Source organism: Solanum stenotomum, chromosome 10 (assembly GCF_019186545.1).
Source record: "Solanum stenotomum isolate F172 chromosome 10, ASM1918654v1, whole genome shotgun sequence".
Classification (NCBI taxonomy): Eukaryota; Viridiplantae; Streptophyta; class Magnoliopsida; order Solanales; family Solanaceae; genus Solanum; species Solanum stenotomum.
Window position 1 is genome coordinate 970,458 of NC_064291.1, and position 21,933 is coordinate 992,390.

The 21,933-nt window shown below is 29.9% G+C and overlaps 2 protein-coding genes and 1 long non-coding RNA gene across 3 annotated transcripts in view; 2 read left to right on the top strand and 1 right to left on the bottom strand.

Moving 5' to 3' along the window:
• LOC125841355 (uncharacterized) overlaps positions 1-21,933 on the bottom strand; it is a 225,423-nt gene that overhangs the window by 53,770 nt on the left and 149,720 nt on the right. The gene's annotated exons all lie outside the window — the stretch shown is intronic.
• On the top strand, positions 565-5,633 carry LOC125841578 (uncharacterized). Its single transcript, XM_049520731.1, has 9 exons — positions 565-645; positions 766-841; positions 961-1,031; positions 1,208-1,309; positions 2,596-2,685; positions 2,969-3,043; positions 4,419-4,451; positions 4,622-4,721; positions 5,467-5,633. The coding sequence occupies exons 1-9, from the start codon at positions 565-567 to the stop codon at positions 5,631-5,633; spliced, it is 795 nt and encodes a 264-aa protein (XP_049376688.1).
• LOC125841360 (uncharacterized) lies at positions 5,659-6,524 on the top strand. Its single transcript, XR_007443793.1, has 2 exons — positions 5,659-5,767; positions 6,227-6,524. It is a non-coding gene; the product is annotated as an uncharacterized LOC125841360 (long non-coding RNA).

Here is a 21,933-nt window from a genome sequence, read left to right on the forward strand (position 1 = left end):
CAACATAGATGATCTATTTTACCTATCAATTAGAATTAACCTTTCTAAATTTCAATTTCCTTTCCATAGAATGACATTAAGAGGCCTTAAACACAAAAATATTATATACATACTACTTGGTTTTAGAGTGTATATTCTTAAAAGACAATAAGCATTTAACTTCGCATCTTAAAAACTTTATTTATCAATATGAAGATTTGAGTTTAATTCAAGTTTCTAAAATATTCTTGATAAAAAGTAGATAGTTCCTCTTTTTTTATTAGTTTATAAAAAAAATATTCAATATTGTTTCAAGTGAAGTTAAAATCATAAAATTCACTATTAAATTTTTTTGGGCCTAAAGCAGATGTTTACTAGCCTTACTCTTGAGCCACCCCTATGCCCACAATATCTAGATATTGTTGTGTGGGCATGAGATATAGTTTTGTAATTTGTTATGCTGTTGTGTATGAAAGTATAAATAATTTACCACAAAATGTAAAATCTGCTGAAGAGAAATACCATTGTTTGAGACCCATGGTTTATTGGTCTAGAAACTATAAGCTAGTAATGAGTGGTAGGATAATGGTTATCCCGATGCCATTCTCCCAGCCGCCTCTCCAGTGGGACTTTTTCTGTCTTGTATGGACATATTTGAAATCCATGGTGAATCTTCTCTACCAAAAATGGATTAAAAAATTCTCTGTATTGTACTTGTCAAAAAAAAAATAGGTGATCACCCCTACTTCTTTAGGACTTCAATTGATTCCTTTATTTCTTTTATAGGTTCGTAGATTGGCAATGGAGGTTCGACAATTGGCTTCGGCACGATCAATTACTGTTCTTAATGGAAGTTCTAGTGGTATGTTCTACCATGCTTTCAGTGATGCCGTCTCATACTAGATTTTTCTATCTTTGCCTTTGACTTGGCAGAAGTTGCTTTTTAATGATGGTGTTCCTTAATCCCATTTTTCCTGGCAGGTAACTGGACATCTCTGGTAATGCCAGCCGCTGCAGCAGGTGCCTTAGGTTATGGATACATGTGGTGGAAGGTGAAATAACCCTTAGATTCCTTATTTATTGATACTACATCTCAAAGGAGATTGCCACTAGCCTGATGTAAAAGACACCATGTCGAGCTTTTAATAATTCATGCAATACTTTCTTTCTCTCATGATCTGTAATTTCACTGTGTTATCTTCACCTCTTTTTCTCGTTATACTTGTAGGGTTTGTCATTCTCTGACCTTATGTATGTAACAAAAAAGAATATGGCAACTGCTGTTTCAAATCTGACAAAACATCTCGATAATGTCTCAGAGGCCCTTGCTGTGAGTATACACCTGTGCTTTCTTCTTTAGTTCTTCCTCTGCAATCTTTGCACATGTTAGCCTTGCCATGCATTCAAGTTAAAAGTATGCCCTTTTTCCATTCTTACTTACCGTGGTTATGGTTCTTCCGGTAAAAACTTGATATCCAATAGTGTGCTGCTACTACATTATGAGATCCCTTACCCGCTGAGGACTCCTGATGTTAGCCAGAAACCATTTTTCGTGTTTGTATTTTCTGAATTTACCTTATCATATCTGGTCCTATTCCCTTAGGCTTTTTCCAATGTTAGTTAACTTTGGGAGAAGGAGGAGGGAGCAGGAGAGGGCCCTGGGAAGGGACCTTGAACTTAGAAACTAGCTGGATTGATGTGTCCTATGTCTGTTTAAATGTTGGAACTCCCAATTTCGGGTCTTAATTACTAAAACTCACCCAGACAATCCATTTGGCGCATTTAAATCAGATTGTATAGTACACCAGAAGTTGTGTTGGAGATTATTGGATGGTCTTCTGGGCTTGCACATGCATCATTTGTTAGTTGCTGCTTCTGTGCGTCATGGCAGTATCTGCCACATGTTCCAGCTGCATAGGAACCATGTTTTCTGCTTTATTTTGAATCTCTAAAGGAGTGATCTATTTTATCTGCCAAGATTGAGCTTCAACTCATAATATAAATTATGGACAAATTAGCTTGGTATGGACAGACTTGCTGTACAGCTTCCTTAAAACTTCTGGTTAAGTTGGAATTGGTTGAGAGTACACATAGCAGCTGTTTGCACTTTGCAGGAAACAGCGAGTTCAAGACTATGCAGTGGGCAATGAAATATTAGGGTGGTCATTGTGTGAAAAATATTCCAACTACTATACATAGGTGTAAGTTTTTTAATCTGACTTGGCTCATCAAGTCTGTGCTTCTCTTCAAGGGTGGCGTCTGTTTGAATGTGGAGATGATGTATCTCTTTTATTCTTGACGTGTTTTTATTTACTAGCAATACTAAATTTGAGGAAAGCTTCATATTTAAGCCTAGTTATCAGTTGGTTATCAAGGGTCCAGTTACTTTTCTTCGTTCAGATGAACAAATAGAGATTCATTACTTTGATATATATCATATAATTCTATTTACATAGCTTCTTGTAAGTTGACACTTTGACATGTTTCATGTAATGATGCAAATAAATTGCATCACATCAACATTGTTTCTAATGTTATAAATATGCGGGTTTGTAATTATGTATAATGTCTTGTTAATTCCATCCTTTCTTATGTTCTGTTTTGTGCTTTGATTAGGCTACAAAGAGGCACTTAACACAGCGAATTGAGAATGTGGATGGAAAATTGGATGAGCAAATGGAGATGTCAAAACTAATTAGGAGTGAGGTGTGTACATCTACTTCACATATGTTTATGTTGTTGTCCGGGGTTGTCATCTAATTTCATGGCACTCCATTATTTTATTTTTATGTTTCTCTTGTAGCGGAAATGTCAGATTCCTACCTTCCAGTTCCGATGACCACAAGAGAATCATAATATTGTTTTTCCTTATCAAAGTTAAAATCACAGAACAAAATTATAATGAAAAGTATTGAGTTGGTACCAATTAAAAGAAAAGAAAAGATAAGTATGGAGTTGTTATAATCAGGTTTTTGTTGTTCTGGAACAGGTTAATGACGTGCATGGTGATCTGTCCCAGATTGGTTTTGATCTGGATCAACTAAATAGGATGGTTTCTGGTCTGGTGAGCTCTTCTTTCAGCCATTGTGTGTATTTCTCCAAAAAGATTTCAAGGCTCTTTTCTTTCTGTTATATCTAAATCTGTGTGGAGTACAAGCTTTTTTCAATGGTCTTAACTGTCATCTTGGTCATTGTGCCTGTCTATGTAAACATATATATTTTTTTTTTGAACATTGGTAAAGTTGTATTCTTCAGCATTAAGGACATGCTGGCCACCTTCAAAATTTACAGCCCTAAGCGAAATTACAAGCTCCCTATTAATTCTATAATTTGATCTACATCTTCTATGCAAAGTTGTTTACACCAAAAAAGTAAAGATACCAAACAATTCCATTTTACTTTGTGAATGGAATTAGATCTATCTTCAAAACATCTCCCATTTCTCTCCTTCCACACTGACCACCATATGCATGATGGTATTAGCTTCCACCACTTCTTTTGAGTCTTGCTACCCCCTCTTCTGATCCAACATTTAAAAAGATCAGAGGCGTGTTCTGGCATAGACCAGCTACAGCATGTGATGTTGAGAAACAGCTCCCAGATCTGTGCAGTGAATTTGCAATGTAAAAATAGGTGATTGTTTGTTTCCCCAGTCAAATTGCACAGGAAACACCTAGGGACTAGTTGCTTTCCTTTCTTCTGCAGCACTTCTTGAGTTAAGCAGGCTCTTTTGATGACTAACCAAGTGAAGCATTTCACTTTGGTGGGGATCAATCCTCTCCAAATACTCTTCCATTGATGATGGTAGCCTCTAACCCCAACTTGTATGCCTTTCTTGTAACACTGTTTACTGTGAATTTGCCATCCTTGTTGTGCTTCCAAATAACTCTATCTGGTACATTTGTTACTAGATTGATTCCCCCCAATTTTCCCAGGAAAGAAGCCACTCTATCTACTTCCTAGTCATTCAATAGCCTTCTGAAAGATAGGTCCCAGCCTTGAGTTGTCCAGCATTCACATACTCTGGCTTCAGGATTGTTGCAGATTGAGAAAAGATCTGGGAATGACTCACTTAGAGGAATTTGATCAATCCATCCATCTCTCCAAAACTTGATCTTGTTGCCATTTCCAATTTTGAGAAACACATTTTCTTCCATAGAGTTCCATAAAGCTCTGATTGACCTCCATACTCCCCATCCATAGGGTTCTGACACTATCTCTGTACACCATGGGTTCAATTCCCCATACTTTGCCACTATCACCTCCTTCCATAAGGTTCCTTCCTCACTAGTATATCTCCACAACCACTTCATCAAAAGGCCCTTGTTTTGGATTCTCAAATTTCTAATACCCATATGTAAACATATATTGACATTTGTATTTCATAAAATATCTGTTACCTACTGATCTTTTTGTCTCAACTATATTTGAATTTGTAGGATGGCAAGTTACTTTCTTTGGAAGGCAAGCAGGTAATTTGAAAAAATTGTTATTTCAGCTATTAGGCTACAAATTCTGTTCATTATTATTAATAGCCAAAAAGGTCTAATATGTGGTTTCTGGAACTAGTAGCGAATATCTATTTTCCCGGTCATCTTGATTGATATTCAGTACTAAGTATTGCACTTACTGTTGATAACAGGAGCTTGCAAATGCTGGTGTTATGTACCTGTGTAATTTTATCAATGGAAAAAAGGTGAAGATGCCTGAGACACTGCAGGTTCGTACAATTGTTAGTTCAAGTAACTTTTTCCACTAAAATGTTGTTTGACTTATGCTTCTAATTCTCTCCCTGCATCAGAAGGCTCGGGAGTGTGGATACGTTTAGTGAACCAGAAACGAAATAAGTATCCTTATTCTAAAAAAGTTCCTTCAAACTTTTAACATTTTTTCAAGTACAATTTTACACTCTTTTTCGACTTAACTTCAAATACTACTACTTTTTTCTTTTTTCAAATATCACTCAATTCATGTCCAAACACCACCCTACTTGATTATTCTCCGTGCATGATATGATTTTCTTGAAGTTTTTCGTATTTAAAGCATGGAGAGAACCTCTTAAGATACTTATACTATGATCCAAAGACCACATAATTGGATAACAATTTTGCCTTAATGTTTCTGATTTTAGTCCTGGAGTGAAAGTGAGATGGAAAATTTTGCTTTATCAGTAATTTTACTTCCCTTAGAGAAGAGTTCTGACAAATAGACCAAAACTATTAATGACTTTGGTAAAGTTGAGTCATGGATATTTTGGTGTATGAGATATTTTTTGCAAAACATTGGGAGGAGCATTGCAAGAATAAAATACAGTGGAGATAATAAAGATTTTTATTACATACATTAAAAAACTGTGAAACTTTCTAAGGTATTTTATGCTCTATGAGCCTATTTTTCTTCTCTTTTTTTATGGTATGATATTTTGATGGTTTAGGGTTGTTGATGCTTGCTACCAATATCTTTTTTAATCATAACTTCCTGCTGCAGGAACAACTTACAATTGTGGGCAACTCTACACCTACTCTGATGGTACTTCGGCTAACTTGAATATTTCTTGTCGTGTTACTGTTCATTGTCCGTCTACTAGAGCATATGCTGTGGTTCATATTTCTTGTCATTTCATATCGCTCAGTGAATATCAGGAACCTTTGTAATTTCACTAGCATTTGACTTCACTAATCTAAGAACTTGCGGACTCCTTACCGGAAGTAAACAACAACAGATTTATTACAGATGGCATTACTCAAGATGGTATTGATAAATTGAAGCCGCCTAGACCCCTGTTGAGGTATTGTTTCTTCAGTTCCAGAATTCTTTTTGCAAGTTTTAACTCCGCATCTCCCCATTCTCTCTTTTCCTTTTATTATGATCACTATGAAGGATTTGAGTTGATAGTGTAGTTGCTTATTTTAATAATTATTTTCGCCTGGAGAGTTGGTATTCACCTTTCTATAGTGGTGACGGGGTGGGGCAGTGGCAGATCAAGGTAATAAACCTACGGGTTCCCGAGAAGCAGTATCTTTTGCCAAGATCTACTAGATATCTATAAATAATTGACTACGTGTCCAATTAATATTGTACATTAAATGAGGTCACTTTAGGAATCGATAAACTTCAAATCCTAGATCCGCCTTTGGAGCAGGGGATCGAGTGGAGTTAACCTATATAGGTCAAGATCCTTAGGTATCTTCTGCCGTAGAATAACCACATATCTTTCTAATCATCTTTTCGTTCATGGATTTAACAGGACTGCCTCTACCAAGTGCTGATTAAGGGAAATATGTGAAATTCTCGTTTTGTTATTTCATTTTATCTTTTGGTGTGATATATGAAGCCACAACACGTGAAACGAGGGTGGGTGATGATTATTTTTTTTTGTAATGAATGGCAATCTCTCGGATTGCTTTTCTAGGTTTGTTATGATATAAACTTGTCCTAAGCTATTTTTTCACCCGTGTTAGTAATTGTAATCACAGAAATTTGTACATGCTGAAATAAGTACACGCCAGTGAATGGAAGAATACTACAATGTTATGTTCTTTCTATCGTTTCTTTGGAACAGGATTGTACATTTTTTAGTTATTTTTGTACCTTGTGAGGTTTTTTGTTTTACTTTACTTGTGGAATTTCACTAGTGTGTTGTTGTGGAAGAAAACATCTCCCATTGTGTTCCTCTATTTTTACATTGTTTGTTGGTCGTTGCGTGGAGTTTTATCATGATTGTTGCTTCTCCTTGGTGTTGTTGAAGTATAGTTCCTTCCGTACTACTTGTCTGTACTCATTGATTAGCGTTGAGATTGAAAATAATATGTTTGATTAGATACTACGTTTGTTCCAACTTGTATTATCCTATTTTTGTTTTAACTTTAAAATTCGTATTTCACCTTTGAACCTATCAAGAGAGTTATTATAAAAAGGTAGCTGAAGGATAAAATATTAGATAATAAGCAGAGGCAAAATGGGAAAAAGAAAATAAGGTAAATTATACAATTACATCAAATTGGTCGGTGTAGATAATGAAATTTTTTGTTGTATCATGATGAATTTGATGATAAGATACAATTAAATAGTAACAACTAAAATAAATATTGTGTTTAAGAAACAACATAATACAATATACCATAGGTAACAATCATCCAAACAAAATTTATTTATATTTATAAAAATATTTTAATTTATTTTATATAAGTAGGTTCAAAAGTTTTTAGTCTTTTCTTTAAACTATATATGTTTTGTCAAACAATAAACTGGGATGGGAGAGTAGATTGTTTGGGGGAGTTTCTAAAGTAGAAATCTAAAGAAACTATTACCAAAGCAAATAGGAAAGGATTCCAACATCTTAAATCTTAATAAATTTCAACATGACTTCGCATAAAATTTGATTTTTTTTTTTAAATCTTCAAATTTGATATTTCTAAAGTACAAAGAGGGCAATACGCAAAGTCGAGGATAATCAGACTTGCTTGAATAACTAAAAATATAAATAAAGAATCTATTTTGACATAAATGAACATATCCTTCAAAAAGAATAATGGAAAAATAAGAGAAAGGCTATTCATACTGTTGCAGAAAATCTCATATTTGTTGAACTCTCCCCTTATTGAAAAGTATTTGAAACACTTCTCTATTATCACAAAGTGTAGCTTTAGAAGCATGTGTACAAGCTTGTAACTAAGGGCATGATCTTTAAGATCATTTTATTCAAAACACTCAATTATGACATCCTTAGCTAGTTTCGACAATTGGACGGATCGAGTTAGATATGGCTTGTAAAAATGGGTTTAGAGAAACACAAATACGTTACCAATCTTTAGTCCCAAACCCGTTAAGCAAAGAACTTGCTTAGAACAATGTTTGTGTTATTGATTTTTAGTTTAAACGATTACTTGACAAGTCTATCAATAACTATGATTATTGAAATTGTTGCAAATCAATAATAGCAAATTTAGGATTTCGAGTCAGTAAGTTATATTCTTTATATATATATATATATATATGGTTTTTTTAACACATCCTATAATTCAAGCTAAAATTGATAAGTTCTATTAAATCCGTTGCGTGTAATTTAATACAAATTTTGCATTGTGTCGATGTTTTTTTAAATATTAAAGAAAAGTAATACGTAATATCTTTTGCAATGCCCTTAAAAGACTAGAAGTTTTTGAGTCCATTATTAACCACTACTAAAAGCAAGATTCCATTTTCTTTTTTTGGGGTCTCTACTTTTTATTGTAATAGAATTCTGGTGGTTTATTATACTTATATATTACCTCTATCTATACTTGTTATCACAATTGATGATGATTCTTTACACTCCTTAAATTTAAAATTTTGAATTTGTCTCTAATAACATGCATAGGAATTCAAGTATTGTGTCAAGCAAGGGCACAATTGAATGATTCGGAGGAGATTTATCGAACTTCTTTTATCAAAAATAATTTCTTTTGTTTGTCAAATCTCTAGACATAAGGGAAACTTCAAATGCAACAACAAAGCTAGCTTAAGAATTGCTTTAAGTCACGAGTTTGAATCTCAAATATTTTGGTACTTTTGCAATTTTTAAAAGAATTTTATTAAAATTGCTGGCTTCATTACTAGATCAATGGTTTGTAGAGCTTCATAATTTCTATTTTTGGTAGTTTCTTGTTTGTTTTACTCAGCTCAGCTCTAACTTCATCGAAACACAACTATAATTGAATTTGTGAAAGATGTCATAGTCAATACTATTGAAACTTAAAAGAAAAATATCGAATTGAAAAGATAATTCTCTCATCGTACCCCTAGCCACTAACCAAAAGATGCCTTAGAAACGTCACTATCGGAAGTACCAAGTCAAATTCTAAGAAGAATTAGCATAATAATTAATTAATAGTTTAAGATATTCATGCATTTATAAGCCATGATTGAGCTTTGGATTATATAGTAAATTATCATGTGTCTTTCATGAAAAAAAAAATAATAGCTGGCTTAAAATATTAGAAAAAGAAAACTTACCTAAATCTCTTACTAGTGCACCAATAATTGAGATTTGAAACAATACCAACATACTCCGTGTGATCCTACAAAGAAATTAAATTTGAGAAAGATAGAATATACGCAACACTACTTCTTCTTTTTAAAAAATAGAGAAATTATTTTTGAGTAGATTCACAACTCGAGAAAAAATTAATTTTAAAGTCCAAGGTGTAATATCATACATATTTCAATATCTATATTTCAAATTTGAAATTAAATTAATATAGATAAATAAGTGTGATCTTACAAATAAGTGTTTTCTTTTTTAATGAGCTATATGTAGTACGAATCCTATTGGATAAATTTGCAATCGAAATTCCCTTTTTAGTTTTTTTCTTTTCTATATAGTTTAATGGTTGAAAAAAATTAGGGTGAATTTACATTATTTGTTACATATTCCTAAAATCCAATAATTTAACCAAAATTTTATCTTTATATTAAAAATTTACTTAATATTTATATACAAATAATCTATTTCAAATTTATTAAGATATACCGTCTAAAATCTAGAACTCAAAAATTTAAACGACTAATTATATCCTATAAATATCATTGTTGATAGCTACGTTAATTAAAAAATATATATACTTCCCAATACAATAAATAATAATGAAAATTCTAAGGTTTGAAAATAATTAGTCAAACTTTCATCTCTTTGACTTTCAACATTGTTTTTGGATTTTTAGGCACATGCATGCATGTATTTCATATTTTGTCAATACGAAAAAGGAGGCTTGTAGCCAAGATTAAATTATCTTTATATAATGAATAAATCATAAGTTTGAACGGTGAAAATAATCATTAATATTTATATTAAAATAAATTGTTTTTTGTTAAACCTGTTAAAGAGTATAATTCTTTTTTAAATTCTGTTAACGCGGAATATTTTTTACATCGATCTATTCTTATCTTGTTAATGTGAAAAGAGATTTTGTATATGTAGTATAAATAATAAAATAAATATTCTCAAAGGAGGGTTGTACCGTAAGAATTGATTATGTTTGGTAAATGATAACGTGTCTGCTGCATTTGTTTGGTAAAGTTTGATTAATTACAAAGTTTAAGAATGACTTGAGATTTTTAAAGTTTATGATTTTAAATAGGGCAGTAGGTAGGGGAGGGTTGTTTTGCTTTTCAAGGGCAGTGGCGGAGTCAGAATTTTCAATAAGGAGGTTCAAAATCTAAAAAAATAGACACACGAAGTAGCCGAATGGGGTTCAACATATACCTAAAAAGTTATTTTAACCATATATAAATTATATAATTTTCCGCCGAATGGGGTTCGGATGAACCCCCTAATAGTAAGGTGGCTCTGCCACTGCCGAGGATTTAGAGTTGTTGATATGTTTGTTATCATATTAGTCTCATTATTATTATTATGTAGTTTTTTTCTTTTGATATCTATCATCGTATGTTGTTACTTGCTATGATTTCTATATTATTTTAGAGAAAACAGCCAAATACCCCCTCAATCTATTACGCAATTCTCAACTACACACCAATACTTTACGGAGGTCTTATTACCCCCTTGAAGTATTTTGAACAGAAATATTAACACCCTTAAGTGCTGATGTGGGAAAAATTTTACTATGGGTGAGGCCCAACCAACCAAAGTTGGAAGAGGCTCCACCCATTTTTTGACATGTGGATCGTGGGGCCCAAACTATTAGTTAAAGCTGAAAAATGAAACCAAAAGGAGAGAGAATGTAAAGTTTGAGTGGGAATTGCAAGATAATTGTGGGGTCCATGTCAACTTCAATTAAATAAATTAAAATATTATATTGAAAGTAGGGGTGTACAAAAACCGATTTAACCAATAAACCGAACCGAAAAAAACACTATTGGTTTATTAATATTGGGTTATTGGGCTAACGGTTTTGCGAAAAAATTTATTGGGTTATTGGTTCGGTTTTCGGTTTTCGGTTTTATAATTTTTGTTAATGGTTAAACCGATAACCCAATAAGACTATACTAAATTTACTAGTCTTATTATTAATGGTTAAACGATTGTTATTTTCACACTTTTTGTTAATGGTTAAACGATTGTTACTTTCACACTTTTTCCTTTGAATGTGTCTAGTGTCTAAACTTGCAAGAAAAATGATTGTTACTTTTATGATTATTACTTTCATGCCAAATGCTGGAAAGATCATATGGTTTATTTGAAAATTTTCTTATCGTGTATATAATATATATGAGTATTTTCTTATTGGTTAAATCGAAAATCGAACCGTTAAGTACCATAAACCGATTAACCAAAAACCGATAAGAAATATGTTATTGGTTTGGTTATCGGTTTGATGTATTTACAAACCAAAAACCGATAAACTGAACCAATAACACCTAAAACCGAACCGAACCGAACCGACCAATGTGCACCCCTAATTGAAAGTGGAAAAGTGCAAGGGAATAAAACGTCATATTATTAGTTGATCAATATTTTTATTTTCTATTTTATAGCCACATTTATTTAACGTGTTGAATTGAATATCTATTAAAAATATTATTCTTATATTGAAATTTGTTTACACTCTATTTTCTTTAAACTCGCGTTACTTTTAAAAATAGTTCTATATTACAAGATAAGATAAGATTTGTGTATTTTTTATTGTCTTCAAACTAATTTACTATTAACGTCAAATACCAAATTGAAGACATGCATAATTCTAATCACCTATTAAATAAACCCTTTAATGCTACTAAAGCAATGGGGTGAAGAAATGGAGGACAATATGAAAAAAGAGCGGAAAAAAAGAAAGTGATATCGTTTGTTTTGAAAACTCGAAAATCTCATTAAATGATTGTTGGTTAATTTTATCATGCTGCGTTTCATTTACACAAAATATAAATTATTTCATTAGTTAAATTATTTATCGTAGTGACTAGTGAGAATGTACATTATGTTAGCATTTATTAATTGAGAAAAGGTTCTATACAAACTTGTGGTCCCTCCGTCTCATATTATTAAAAATATTTTTTCGGAATTATTATTTATTTTAGATAATTAAAATAGAGTGTATTAAGAAGAGTTACAATTGTGATAAGGTATATTTCAAAAATACCTTTCTACCTCCACGAAATAGTGATAAGGTATATATGTGTATATTCCCACAATTGTGTGATCTCACTAGATATATTGTTGTTGTATAATTTTAAATGTGACACAATATTTGTGTGGCTATAAAAACTCTAATTAAGGGTATATAGAAAGTTAAAGTTGATTGTTTCTAAGAGAAATGTACCAATTTTTTTAGGACGGGCTACAAATAAAACACAACATATCATATGTAATCTCACATATAGGGTCTAAGGAGACTAGAGTATGTACACATACATTGTCCCTACGTCGCGAAAGTAGAGAGACTGTTTTTGAAAGATCCTTGACTTAAGTAATGCATATCAAGAACAGTTTGAAAAAGAAAATACAAAAATAAAAAAAGACATAACAAATAAAAAAAAAAACATAGCATGCAAAAAACAAGAAACAACCACAAAATAATGGGATAATCAAAACACAAAAACCAACTAATTATAACAAAAATCCTTTTAAATTTGTGTCAAATTAAATAATCTTATAAAATCAACATAGGGAATATTCTTTTATTTTCTATCAATCTAATCAAACTATCATAGGAAATTGAACTTCAATTGTTACTCGGGGCTTGAAAATAGACTTTTGAATATATACTAATAAAATATTCAAATAATTTGCAAGTATGTATAGGTACAAAATTGTATATAATCACCAAAGATATAATGGCGGAGTAATAAATACTTTAAGTTCGAACCTTGAATATAAGTCACTTTTGATAAAAAATAAAAAAATTCGTTACAAATTTAAATTGATCGAAATTTAAAATAGATACTGAACATCAAATGAGATAAGCCAAAAAAAGGGGAAGACAAAATGATGATAATATAAAGGAACAAAAATAATGTAGTGGACAAATGAGGCATATATCACTTTCTGAAGCCCCTTTTCTGCTAATTTTGTACTTTTGGACTTGAAATTTCGACCTATAATTAGAACTACAAAAAAATCTTTTTTTTGCAGCTATTTGCAGATTTGCTCCCTCAAATTCCTATCTTTCAACAATCCAATCAAATCTTTTGGTCATAAATAATTTCCTTTTGGACCATAAAAAAGACGGTACTTGCAAAACAAAATCTTAACCAAAAGATATGTTTGTTTAGCCAATACACATGATTTTATACAAGTGATATCACCTTTTTAAAATAAAATAAAAAATATGGCCGAATTTATAAGCTGATCAAACTAGTTTATAGGTACTTTTAATCTCATATCGAAGGTGTGATAAGGTTTAACAATTTTTTTTGATATACTATGTATATTCATAAGTCACAATAGAGTATGTTGGAGTTTTTTAGAAAAAGTAATTAATGTGTTTTGTTTTTGTTTTAATTGAGTAAATTTTAGGTTTAACAAACATAAAAATCATATTAGCGCTTTATAGCTACAGTTTTGTTATTTGCGCTCCATAGCAAAATGTTTGTTATGGAGCATCAGAATTGTATAAAAATCGTAGGCAACATCTGATTGAATAAAATCGCAGGCATCTGATTTGTATAAATAAGGTATCTGTGTCTATGAAAATTGCTTTTGTATATGTATATGTTATTAGTGTTTGTATATCTACATAAAATTTGAATTCGTATACAATTGAATCGAGTTAAAACAATTGTATTTGTATATCAAACCTCTCTCTCGCTTTACACAACACAAATTATACATTGTATTTTGTATAATTTGTGTTTGTATAAAGCGAGAAAAAGAGAAAGACAAAAGAGAACTAAGTAGAGAAATATTTGTATTTGTATAATTATAAGTATCTAAGACGAAGAGATATATATTTGTATATGCAGTTCTCTTCCGCTTTATACAAACACAAACACAATTTATACATTTGTGTTTGTATAAAGTGAGAGAGGCGAGGGAGAGTGGCGAGCGAAATCCAAGGAGAGTGGTGAATGACAAAATGTTTGCTACGAATTAGAATTAAATGAAACTGTGATTATAGCATTTATTTTGAATTAAAAGTTTGCTATTTTATACAATTTTTCCTATTTAATTTCGTTATCACTTATATATTAGAACTCCTTATTTTTAGCCTCTTATTTATAGCAAAAACATTTATTGATTTGTGGTATAAAATCACGTATACTCTGTATATATAGAGTATATATTGTAGATAATATAATTTTAGTTACTAGTTATGGGTTACAAAATATTTTTCTCATTTATTAGTATTTATTTAACTTCTCTAAAATAAAATAAAAAAATGATGTTAACAATTTGATGAAGTAGGCTACCCAATTTATCTAAACCCAAATAGTTACATGGCTATTTATCGATTTTAACCTGTTTAAATTCAGTTCAATTTGTCAATTTAACACTTTTAAGTGTTATTATGTTTGGATAAGACAAATCAGTGTATTAAAGCTGTTGTTATGCGCGAAAGTATGAATAATTTTATCCTTTAGTAGTAGGAGTGTATTGTTAAGTAGATTTTGCTTTTGTAGTATATGGTGGGGATATATGGCTAAAAGTGTAAAGACTCTTGGGAATCAGCCACAATTGTGACATTATTGAAAAAAGAGAAAATATAAAGAAATCTAGGTGATGTTTTATCAGATATTAAAATATCGATAAATAAAGTTATTCAATAATTATACTGATAAATAAATAACACATATCAGGTGGAATAATTGAGACACAAGTTGGTTTAATTGTTATGAAAAGATAAAAGATAAGAGTAGTATTTAGTAGTTTTTGACTCGGACTATATATATATGTCTAAAATTTCATTAACTAAATATAAATAGTAAATTTTGGACTTAATAAATTAAATGAATTGCAATATAATGTTAAACTTGAATTTCTAATGTTCAAATTTTAAATCTGTCTTGAGAATGAGGAAGATCTACAATATGACACATATATTCATGCGATCCTAATAGCTTTTGTACGTAGATATATATATATATATTGCATGTGAAGGGAGTTTTTTTAAAAAAAATTCAAAAAGGTAGTTTAAGAACCTTTTGGCATTTTGTGTATTATTAGGTATGGATATCCTTTTATCAGTAAGTATATTTTTAATTATTTTTTTTAAATTACTAGTACCAACACTTATCCATTTTGGTACGAAATGCATCAATCAATAATAATAACATATTTGATTTAATTTTATAGGTGAGACATGAAAAGATAATATATACATATTTTTGTATATAATACTATATCATCTTGAGTGTTATCAGTTTCGATACGTAGATCAACTAATACAATACAAGCAGATTTTCTAAATTTATGGAGTTATAGAACAACATATAAGTTATCATACTTGCATATCTATCATTTGAGTCTCCAACATTAAGTCCAATAATTATACATCTGATTAGGCCTATATGGACGAATATGCTAGTATATGTATGTTTCATATTTATTTGAGTAATAGCAATGAGATTTTCCAACATCACGCTAAGAATAGATACAATTTTCAAAAAATAGATGTCATTCGAAAAATAAAAAGGAACAACGACAATGAGAATGGTTGAAGTTGAACAACTAGTTTGAAGTAACAGAAAGAACAACAACAACCTGAGTGAGAGAGTCAGGTAATTTGAAAGTGAATTTTTCACTTCTTCTCTCATTCAAAATCGTACATAAACATCTTAAACAACGCTCTTAAGTCCTAATTAATAAAAAAAAAGAAAAAAATATTTTCTTAACCTTATTTCTACCCCGGAGAGATAGAACGATTGTTTTCAAAATATTATCATCTCAAATAAGACATAAATGCACCAATCATTTATTTTTAAAATATTAAATTAATTTTAGCTTTTACTCTAATGCTTGTTTGCATGCCTTTTCCGGTTACATTGCACCTTATTGAAGTGGTACAATTTTTATATTTCTTGTCCATAATTAGCCATTTTTATAGTTTAAATAAATAATAGCTCTTCATTGTTTAAGTGGTGTATTATAATCCACTTTAACTTTTTTGGTTTATATTTGATTCACTTTGATTTTCTTCTTTATTAGAGATATAGATTTCAATAGAAAATATAAAATTATTATAGTGTTAATAAAGAAAAACGAGAAAGTGAAATTTTTTGTCCACTTATAATTTGAATAAAAGGAAATATCTTTTCAGATCTCGCGTAACAATGAAGATCTCATATGTGTTAAAATGAAGATATCTTGTAAAAATACATAAAATTAAAAATAAATTCATTAAAGGCTAGAAAACAATTTCTCATGTCGATTCTATCTTATTTAATTTGAATATGAAGTTTAGACTTTTTTTTCGAAAAGAAAAAAAATAGATGTACGAACAAACCAACTATACATTACTCTACAATTTCATTATCTTGAAAAAAAAAATCATATATATTTAATATTTGTAAGTGAAAGAATAATGATTTATCATATTGACCAATTGCAGGCCTCCAAAATTATTTTTAAAATGACACAATTATTAAGCCAAATTAAGGGGGTTTAGTGAGCTAATCAGTTGATGTTTAGTAAAGAAGGTCAACTACTACTTGTCAATTACACAATCCCCAATTTCGAATTTTAAAATTATCATCAATAATGATTCCATGTGAATCACTTAGTAATGATGGAAGCATATTGTTGGCATATTTTATTTTGTCAATTTGTTAATTACCACTAAATAAGAATAATGGTGATCCTTTCGTCTTTAATTAGAGATTTTGAATTTTGATTTTTTATAGTAAAAAAATATTTGATAGAAAATGTATTTTCTCTTTAATATGTCTAATTATGCACTGTCAATCTAAATTAATCAGGAAGATAAATACCTTATATCAATTATGTAAAGAAAAATCTCAATTGATTTAATTTCTTAACCCGAAACATTAATGAACAATTTCTAATATCACATGTGTTAACAAGAGATTTTGGGTTCGAGTCCCTCTGAGTAAGGAGTCACAATATGTTGAAAGTGCTTTATTCCTCAATCTGAGACTTTCCGACGTGAATCTTAATTTAACTGGACTCCAATACGAATACCAGACACCAGATAAGAAAAAATAAATAATATGTTACCCCTTTTTTCTTCAAAAAAATATTTTTACTAGAGGAACATATGTTATTATTTTTACTGGCCAAAGCCAATTTGATGTCAAGGTAAAAAAATAATCAATTACACCAAAATTGTGGTTAATATAGTTAGAACCACACTCGTAAATCTAGTTTATTCGTGATGTCTTTTAAAGTCTTCAATAGAATATCATATTCACTGACTATCAATGAAATTAACTAATCAAAGTTGGCTTCAATCGTTATGTATGAACATACACAAATACATCAACAACGATTAGACGACAGTTAAAAATTATAGCATACACTAACAATGACATATTCAAATGCAATTTGCGAGTTTGATATAAACTCAGAGTTTCAAGTTAAACCTTCTATAAATGATTAATATATAGTATTAATACAAAATTTCAAAACTCAATCACAATATCTAAATTCTGAATCGATTGATATTCTTAATTTAATTTAATATCCTCCTAGGTCGTTGGCCATTGGGAAATCCACCATTTCAGCATGGGATTACAATAATGTTTTCCTTTGCGAGAAAAGACATAAAGTCAACATTAAAGTTGTCCCGAATTTTCAAAAAGACACCTTAATTTTGCAAATGTCCTATTACCCCACGAAAGTATCTAAATCCACAATAAATATACCATTTTGACTAATTTTAACACCACTCATGTTATCACGAAAATATAAGCGCGTGAAGACTCTTGATACAGCTTCAGACCAACGTAAACTTGCCATGTGGCACCCCAATTTGACTTTTAAAAAAATATATATATAAAAAACCCATGTATTAAAGTTTTATTTTACTTTATTAGTTCCTCCTACAAATCAAAGATTGGGATTTGGGAATAGTAAAACTATGAAAAACTCGATTTGAAAGTAATGAGTTGGAGAAGGTGGTGATTTAAATTTCAAATTTTGACTTGGTGATATTTTGAGTATTTAGATTTTGATTATTTGATGATATTTATTTTCGTAAATAAATTAATTGGTGATAGTAAGTAGGCAAAAATGAATGTTGGCTGCTAAAGGGAAACAAAGTGTAAAGAAAAGTCCATTGCAAGACACCAACAAAAGAACATGAAATAAAATTTCCCAAGAAAACGATGAAGGGTTTGGAATAGAAGAAGAAAAAAAATAAAATAAAATAATGGAACAGAAATTGAGGTGAAGAAGAAAGAGAAAAAGAATAAATGAAAAAGAAAACCAAATAAATCAAATAAAAATAATTAAAAATTACTTTTAACACGTGGCAAGTGACGCGTGTCTTACAAATATTTTTGATTAAGTGGTATTGAATGAAAAATGGGGTGTACATACTATTTTGAAGTTGTTCAATAGGGTAATAGGACACCCACAAAGTTAAGATGTATTTTTGAAAAATTGAAACAACTTTAATGGTGACTTTATATCTTTTCTCTTCCTTTGCCTTGTCTAGTGGTTTCACATATATATATATATCATGAGTGAATTTTTAATATTTGCATCCAATAAAGTAGGAAAGTTTTCTTTATGGTGCAACTTTAACCTATCATTATCAAGACATGATATTTTCTTGTATTTTCCAATTATTACATTTGATTTATTGGGAATGCCATAAGAAAATGTTCTAGTATTCAAATCATTATATTATAAAAATAATAAATAGGTCTAGACAAAATGTTTATAAAGAAATGGACATCATTGCCTAAGGTCTAATGGTTGTTTTTAGCATGTGCCAAGAGTATACATGTTCGAATTTTTATACTTTTAAATCTATAATTTAAAATAAGTTATGACATTTTGAATGATTGTAAAGTGCTTAAATCTTGTGGTGATTTTGATTATGTCAAAGTTGGATATACAAATAAAATTCCACACTAAAATAGTTGAAGAAAGAAAAAGCTTATATATAAAGTGGGAAAAATAGTCGTGTTGCTTCATTTTAATGTCACATAATCATGTTAATAGTATCTTTTGAATTATTTTAGTCCAACAATTAGTATCAAAGTTAAATCAATGATTCAATAAAATAAGTATGAAGATGGTAGAGTAATGACCAAAGACTTGACTTAGTGCGACCTTTGATCGTTTACATATCGAATTACTACCTTTATTCTTATTTTGGAGGGGCAAATGCACAAAAATAGTGGGGGTTTTATAGGCTACTAATATCATATATGATATGTATGTGACACACAATGAATCTCCAATTTAACTCATGAATCTTGATGAGCAAAATCATGTTGATTTTACCTAAATAGACAATATCAATTCATAAGTATCTTATTAGGAATATTTTTTAATTTGTTTTAACTCAACAATCATGACATTCGCATGTTTATAAAAAGTTTTTCGTTAAAAGTAAAATAAAATAATGGAATTACTTTATTTTAAAAATACAATATTTTAAAAATATCATATAAATTGAAACGAAAAAAATATGCCGAGTGTTGAGCTTCCAATTAAAGAAAGTGTGATAGGAATAGCCGCCGACCAAATTAAAGAACTTTTTAATTTGTCCCTTCAAGTTTCGTTTTCTGATGAATGGGGAAACCTAATCATTAGCCCAACCTCCTAATTACATTAATAAAACCTCCAAATAAGGAAAAGCACACTTCAACCACTAGCAATGCATTTTCTCACACCACCCTCACCCACCCAAAAAAAATCTTGTCGGGGTAGATCATATCGTCTGTATTCAGATTCATATCGACAAGTATCAAGAAGTAAGATGTATCCTATAACAAATTAAAGAGCCAAACTTTGTATTTGATAAAATTGGTTGTTTATATTGATTATATTCATATTCATGTTGTAAGGTATTTAAGGTAAAATGTTTTATAACCAATATGACTTTGTATTTACTAGAATTTATAACGAAACTTCTGATAAAAAATGAAAAAATATTCATTATTTTACGATAATATTTAATTGAACATGAAAGTTTTGAAAACTAAGCTTTTTGTATATATTAAAAGTATATTTAATAAAAAGTTACAAAGCTTTCAAATATAACAAGGTATTGTTTATCTTTGAACATGTTTTAAAAAAAAAGATCACTTCCTCCGTTCCTCGTAAAATAAAATAAATTCATAAAATAATAATGCGATAATAAAAACATTACTTGTAGCGGATCTTCATGTTCACATCAAACTTATAGATGCACACTACTTATTAATAAATATAATCAAGTTATTTAATTATTACTAAGTAATATATAAATACGATAATTTTACCAAATCACTTGATCATGATGACTTGACGTGGTTTGATGTAAGTATTTCATGGGTCTACATCAAATATTTATATCAAATTATATTTATTTACTACAATTAAATTATAACTTAAGATAAAATAATATATATTAACTAATTATAATTTAATGATAAAGTATTTGAAAACAGTTATCATGTATTAGTAGATTTGCACCAATTATGGATACATTTTTGAAAAAGTTGATATAAATAGCCACTCAACAATAACAATAGTGCGCTCTAGTATAACTTCACAAAGTAAATTCAGGTAAGGTAATGCGTATGTAGCCTTATTTTTAGAATCTCAAAATAATATGTAACCATTACAATCTCTGTAATAATCTGCAAACCACACATAAAATATAAAGTGTACAAGACAAGTTCATGCGTAATGCAACATGCTCGATTCAAAAGACATTGAGGGGGATCAATCTCGGATCATCCGTGCGAATAACTATCCTTCAAACCAACTAAGCCATCTGAAAAGACGATAGAAAGATAAAAATATAATTTATGATAGATCATCAACTCAATATAAATAACCGCTCATTTATTTTAATTAAAATAATAAAAGATTATATAATTGGCCAATTGTGTAACTTCCCCTAAAGTTTTGCCTTTTAAATTGCCCCATCTAATATTTTCCTTTTTTTGATAAAAGCCTAAAACTCACGTTACTTATTTGCCCTTTTCAGACGATTCTCTGTTAAATGACATAACCACCTTTTATCCAACAGTCAAAAAGAGGCAACTACCATGGACAGAACTGTCATTTCAAGTAACCAAAAGTAACTGACGGATTTCACATCTAAATATAAAAGTTTATCTTCCACCGTTAAATATTGTAATGAAACTTAATCAACGGCTAATAGTAGCACCCCACAATATTCTTCTGTACTTACGGTGCACTCGATTCTCGCTTCCCGCTACTTTTCCTTTTCACACTTTTAACCGCTATAGAAACAAAAGTTCTTTTAAAATACTTCCGAAATTGTTTGGTACGATGGATAAGAATAATAAATTGAATTGATCATATATTTAATTTGATATATTAACTAATTTTGAAATGATTTAAAAATGAAAACATCATTGAATATGAATAAAATTGAAATTGTTTTTAAAAAAAATTACGAATGATTTAAAGTAAAAATTGCAAAAATACTTTTTTCAAAAACTTTAAAGTATCAAGTCTGTATCCAAAAGAATTCATCAAAAGCGAAAATTATCTTTGATCAAACACATACTTAGTAGGATGTATGTATTTACTTGTTCAACATTATACAAATTTAAGTGTTTATTTGTGTACGTCATAAACAATAGCTGATGTAATATTAATAGACACATTTATATATTATAACTTGTTCTTAACCACATTTTGGAAGTATTTTTCTCAAAATATAATTTAACCATCTTCTGTGAAACCATTTATTTTAAATTGTAACTTTTTAATTAAATTTAAATTAGTCGAACACCGAGCAAATAAAAAAGCAAAGGGTATGATTATTTTCGAGAGCCGGCAGGCATTTGGTTGAACCAAATTATCAACCACTTTCCTTCACACTTCTTGTTTTTTACAACTAAACAATTAAAATCGAATTATTTATT

Bases quoted from the DNA above. Each gene is read 5' to 3' on its own strand.
- LOC125841578 (XM_049520731.1), top strand. From the start codon at position 565: ATGGTTATCCCGATGCCATTCTCCCAGCCGCCTCTCCAGTGGGACTTT. The intron at 646-765 runs GTGAATCTTCTC...TTTCTTTTATAG, and splicing joins GGACATATTTGAAATCCATG to GTTCGTAGATTGGCAATGGA. The intron at 1,310-2,595 runs GTGAGTATACAC...TGCTTTGATTAG, and splicing joins ATGTCTCAGAGGCCCTTGCT to GCTACAAAGAGGCACTTAAC.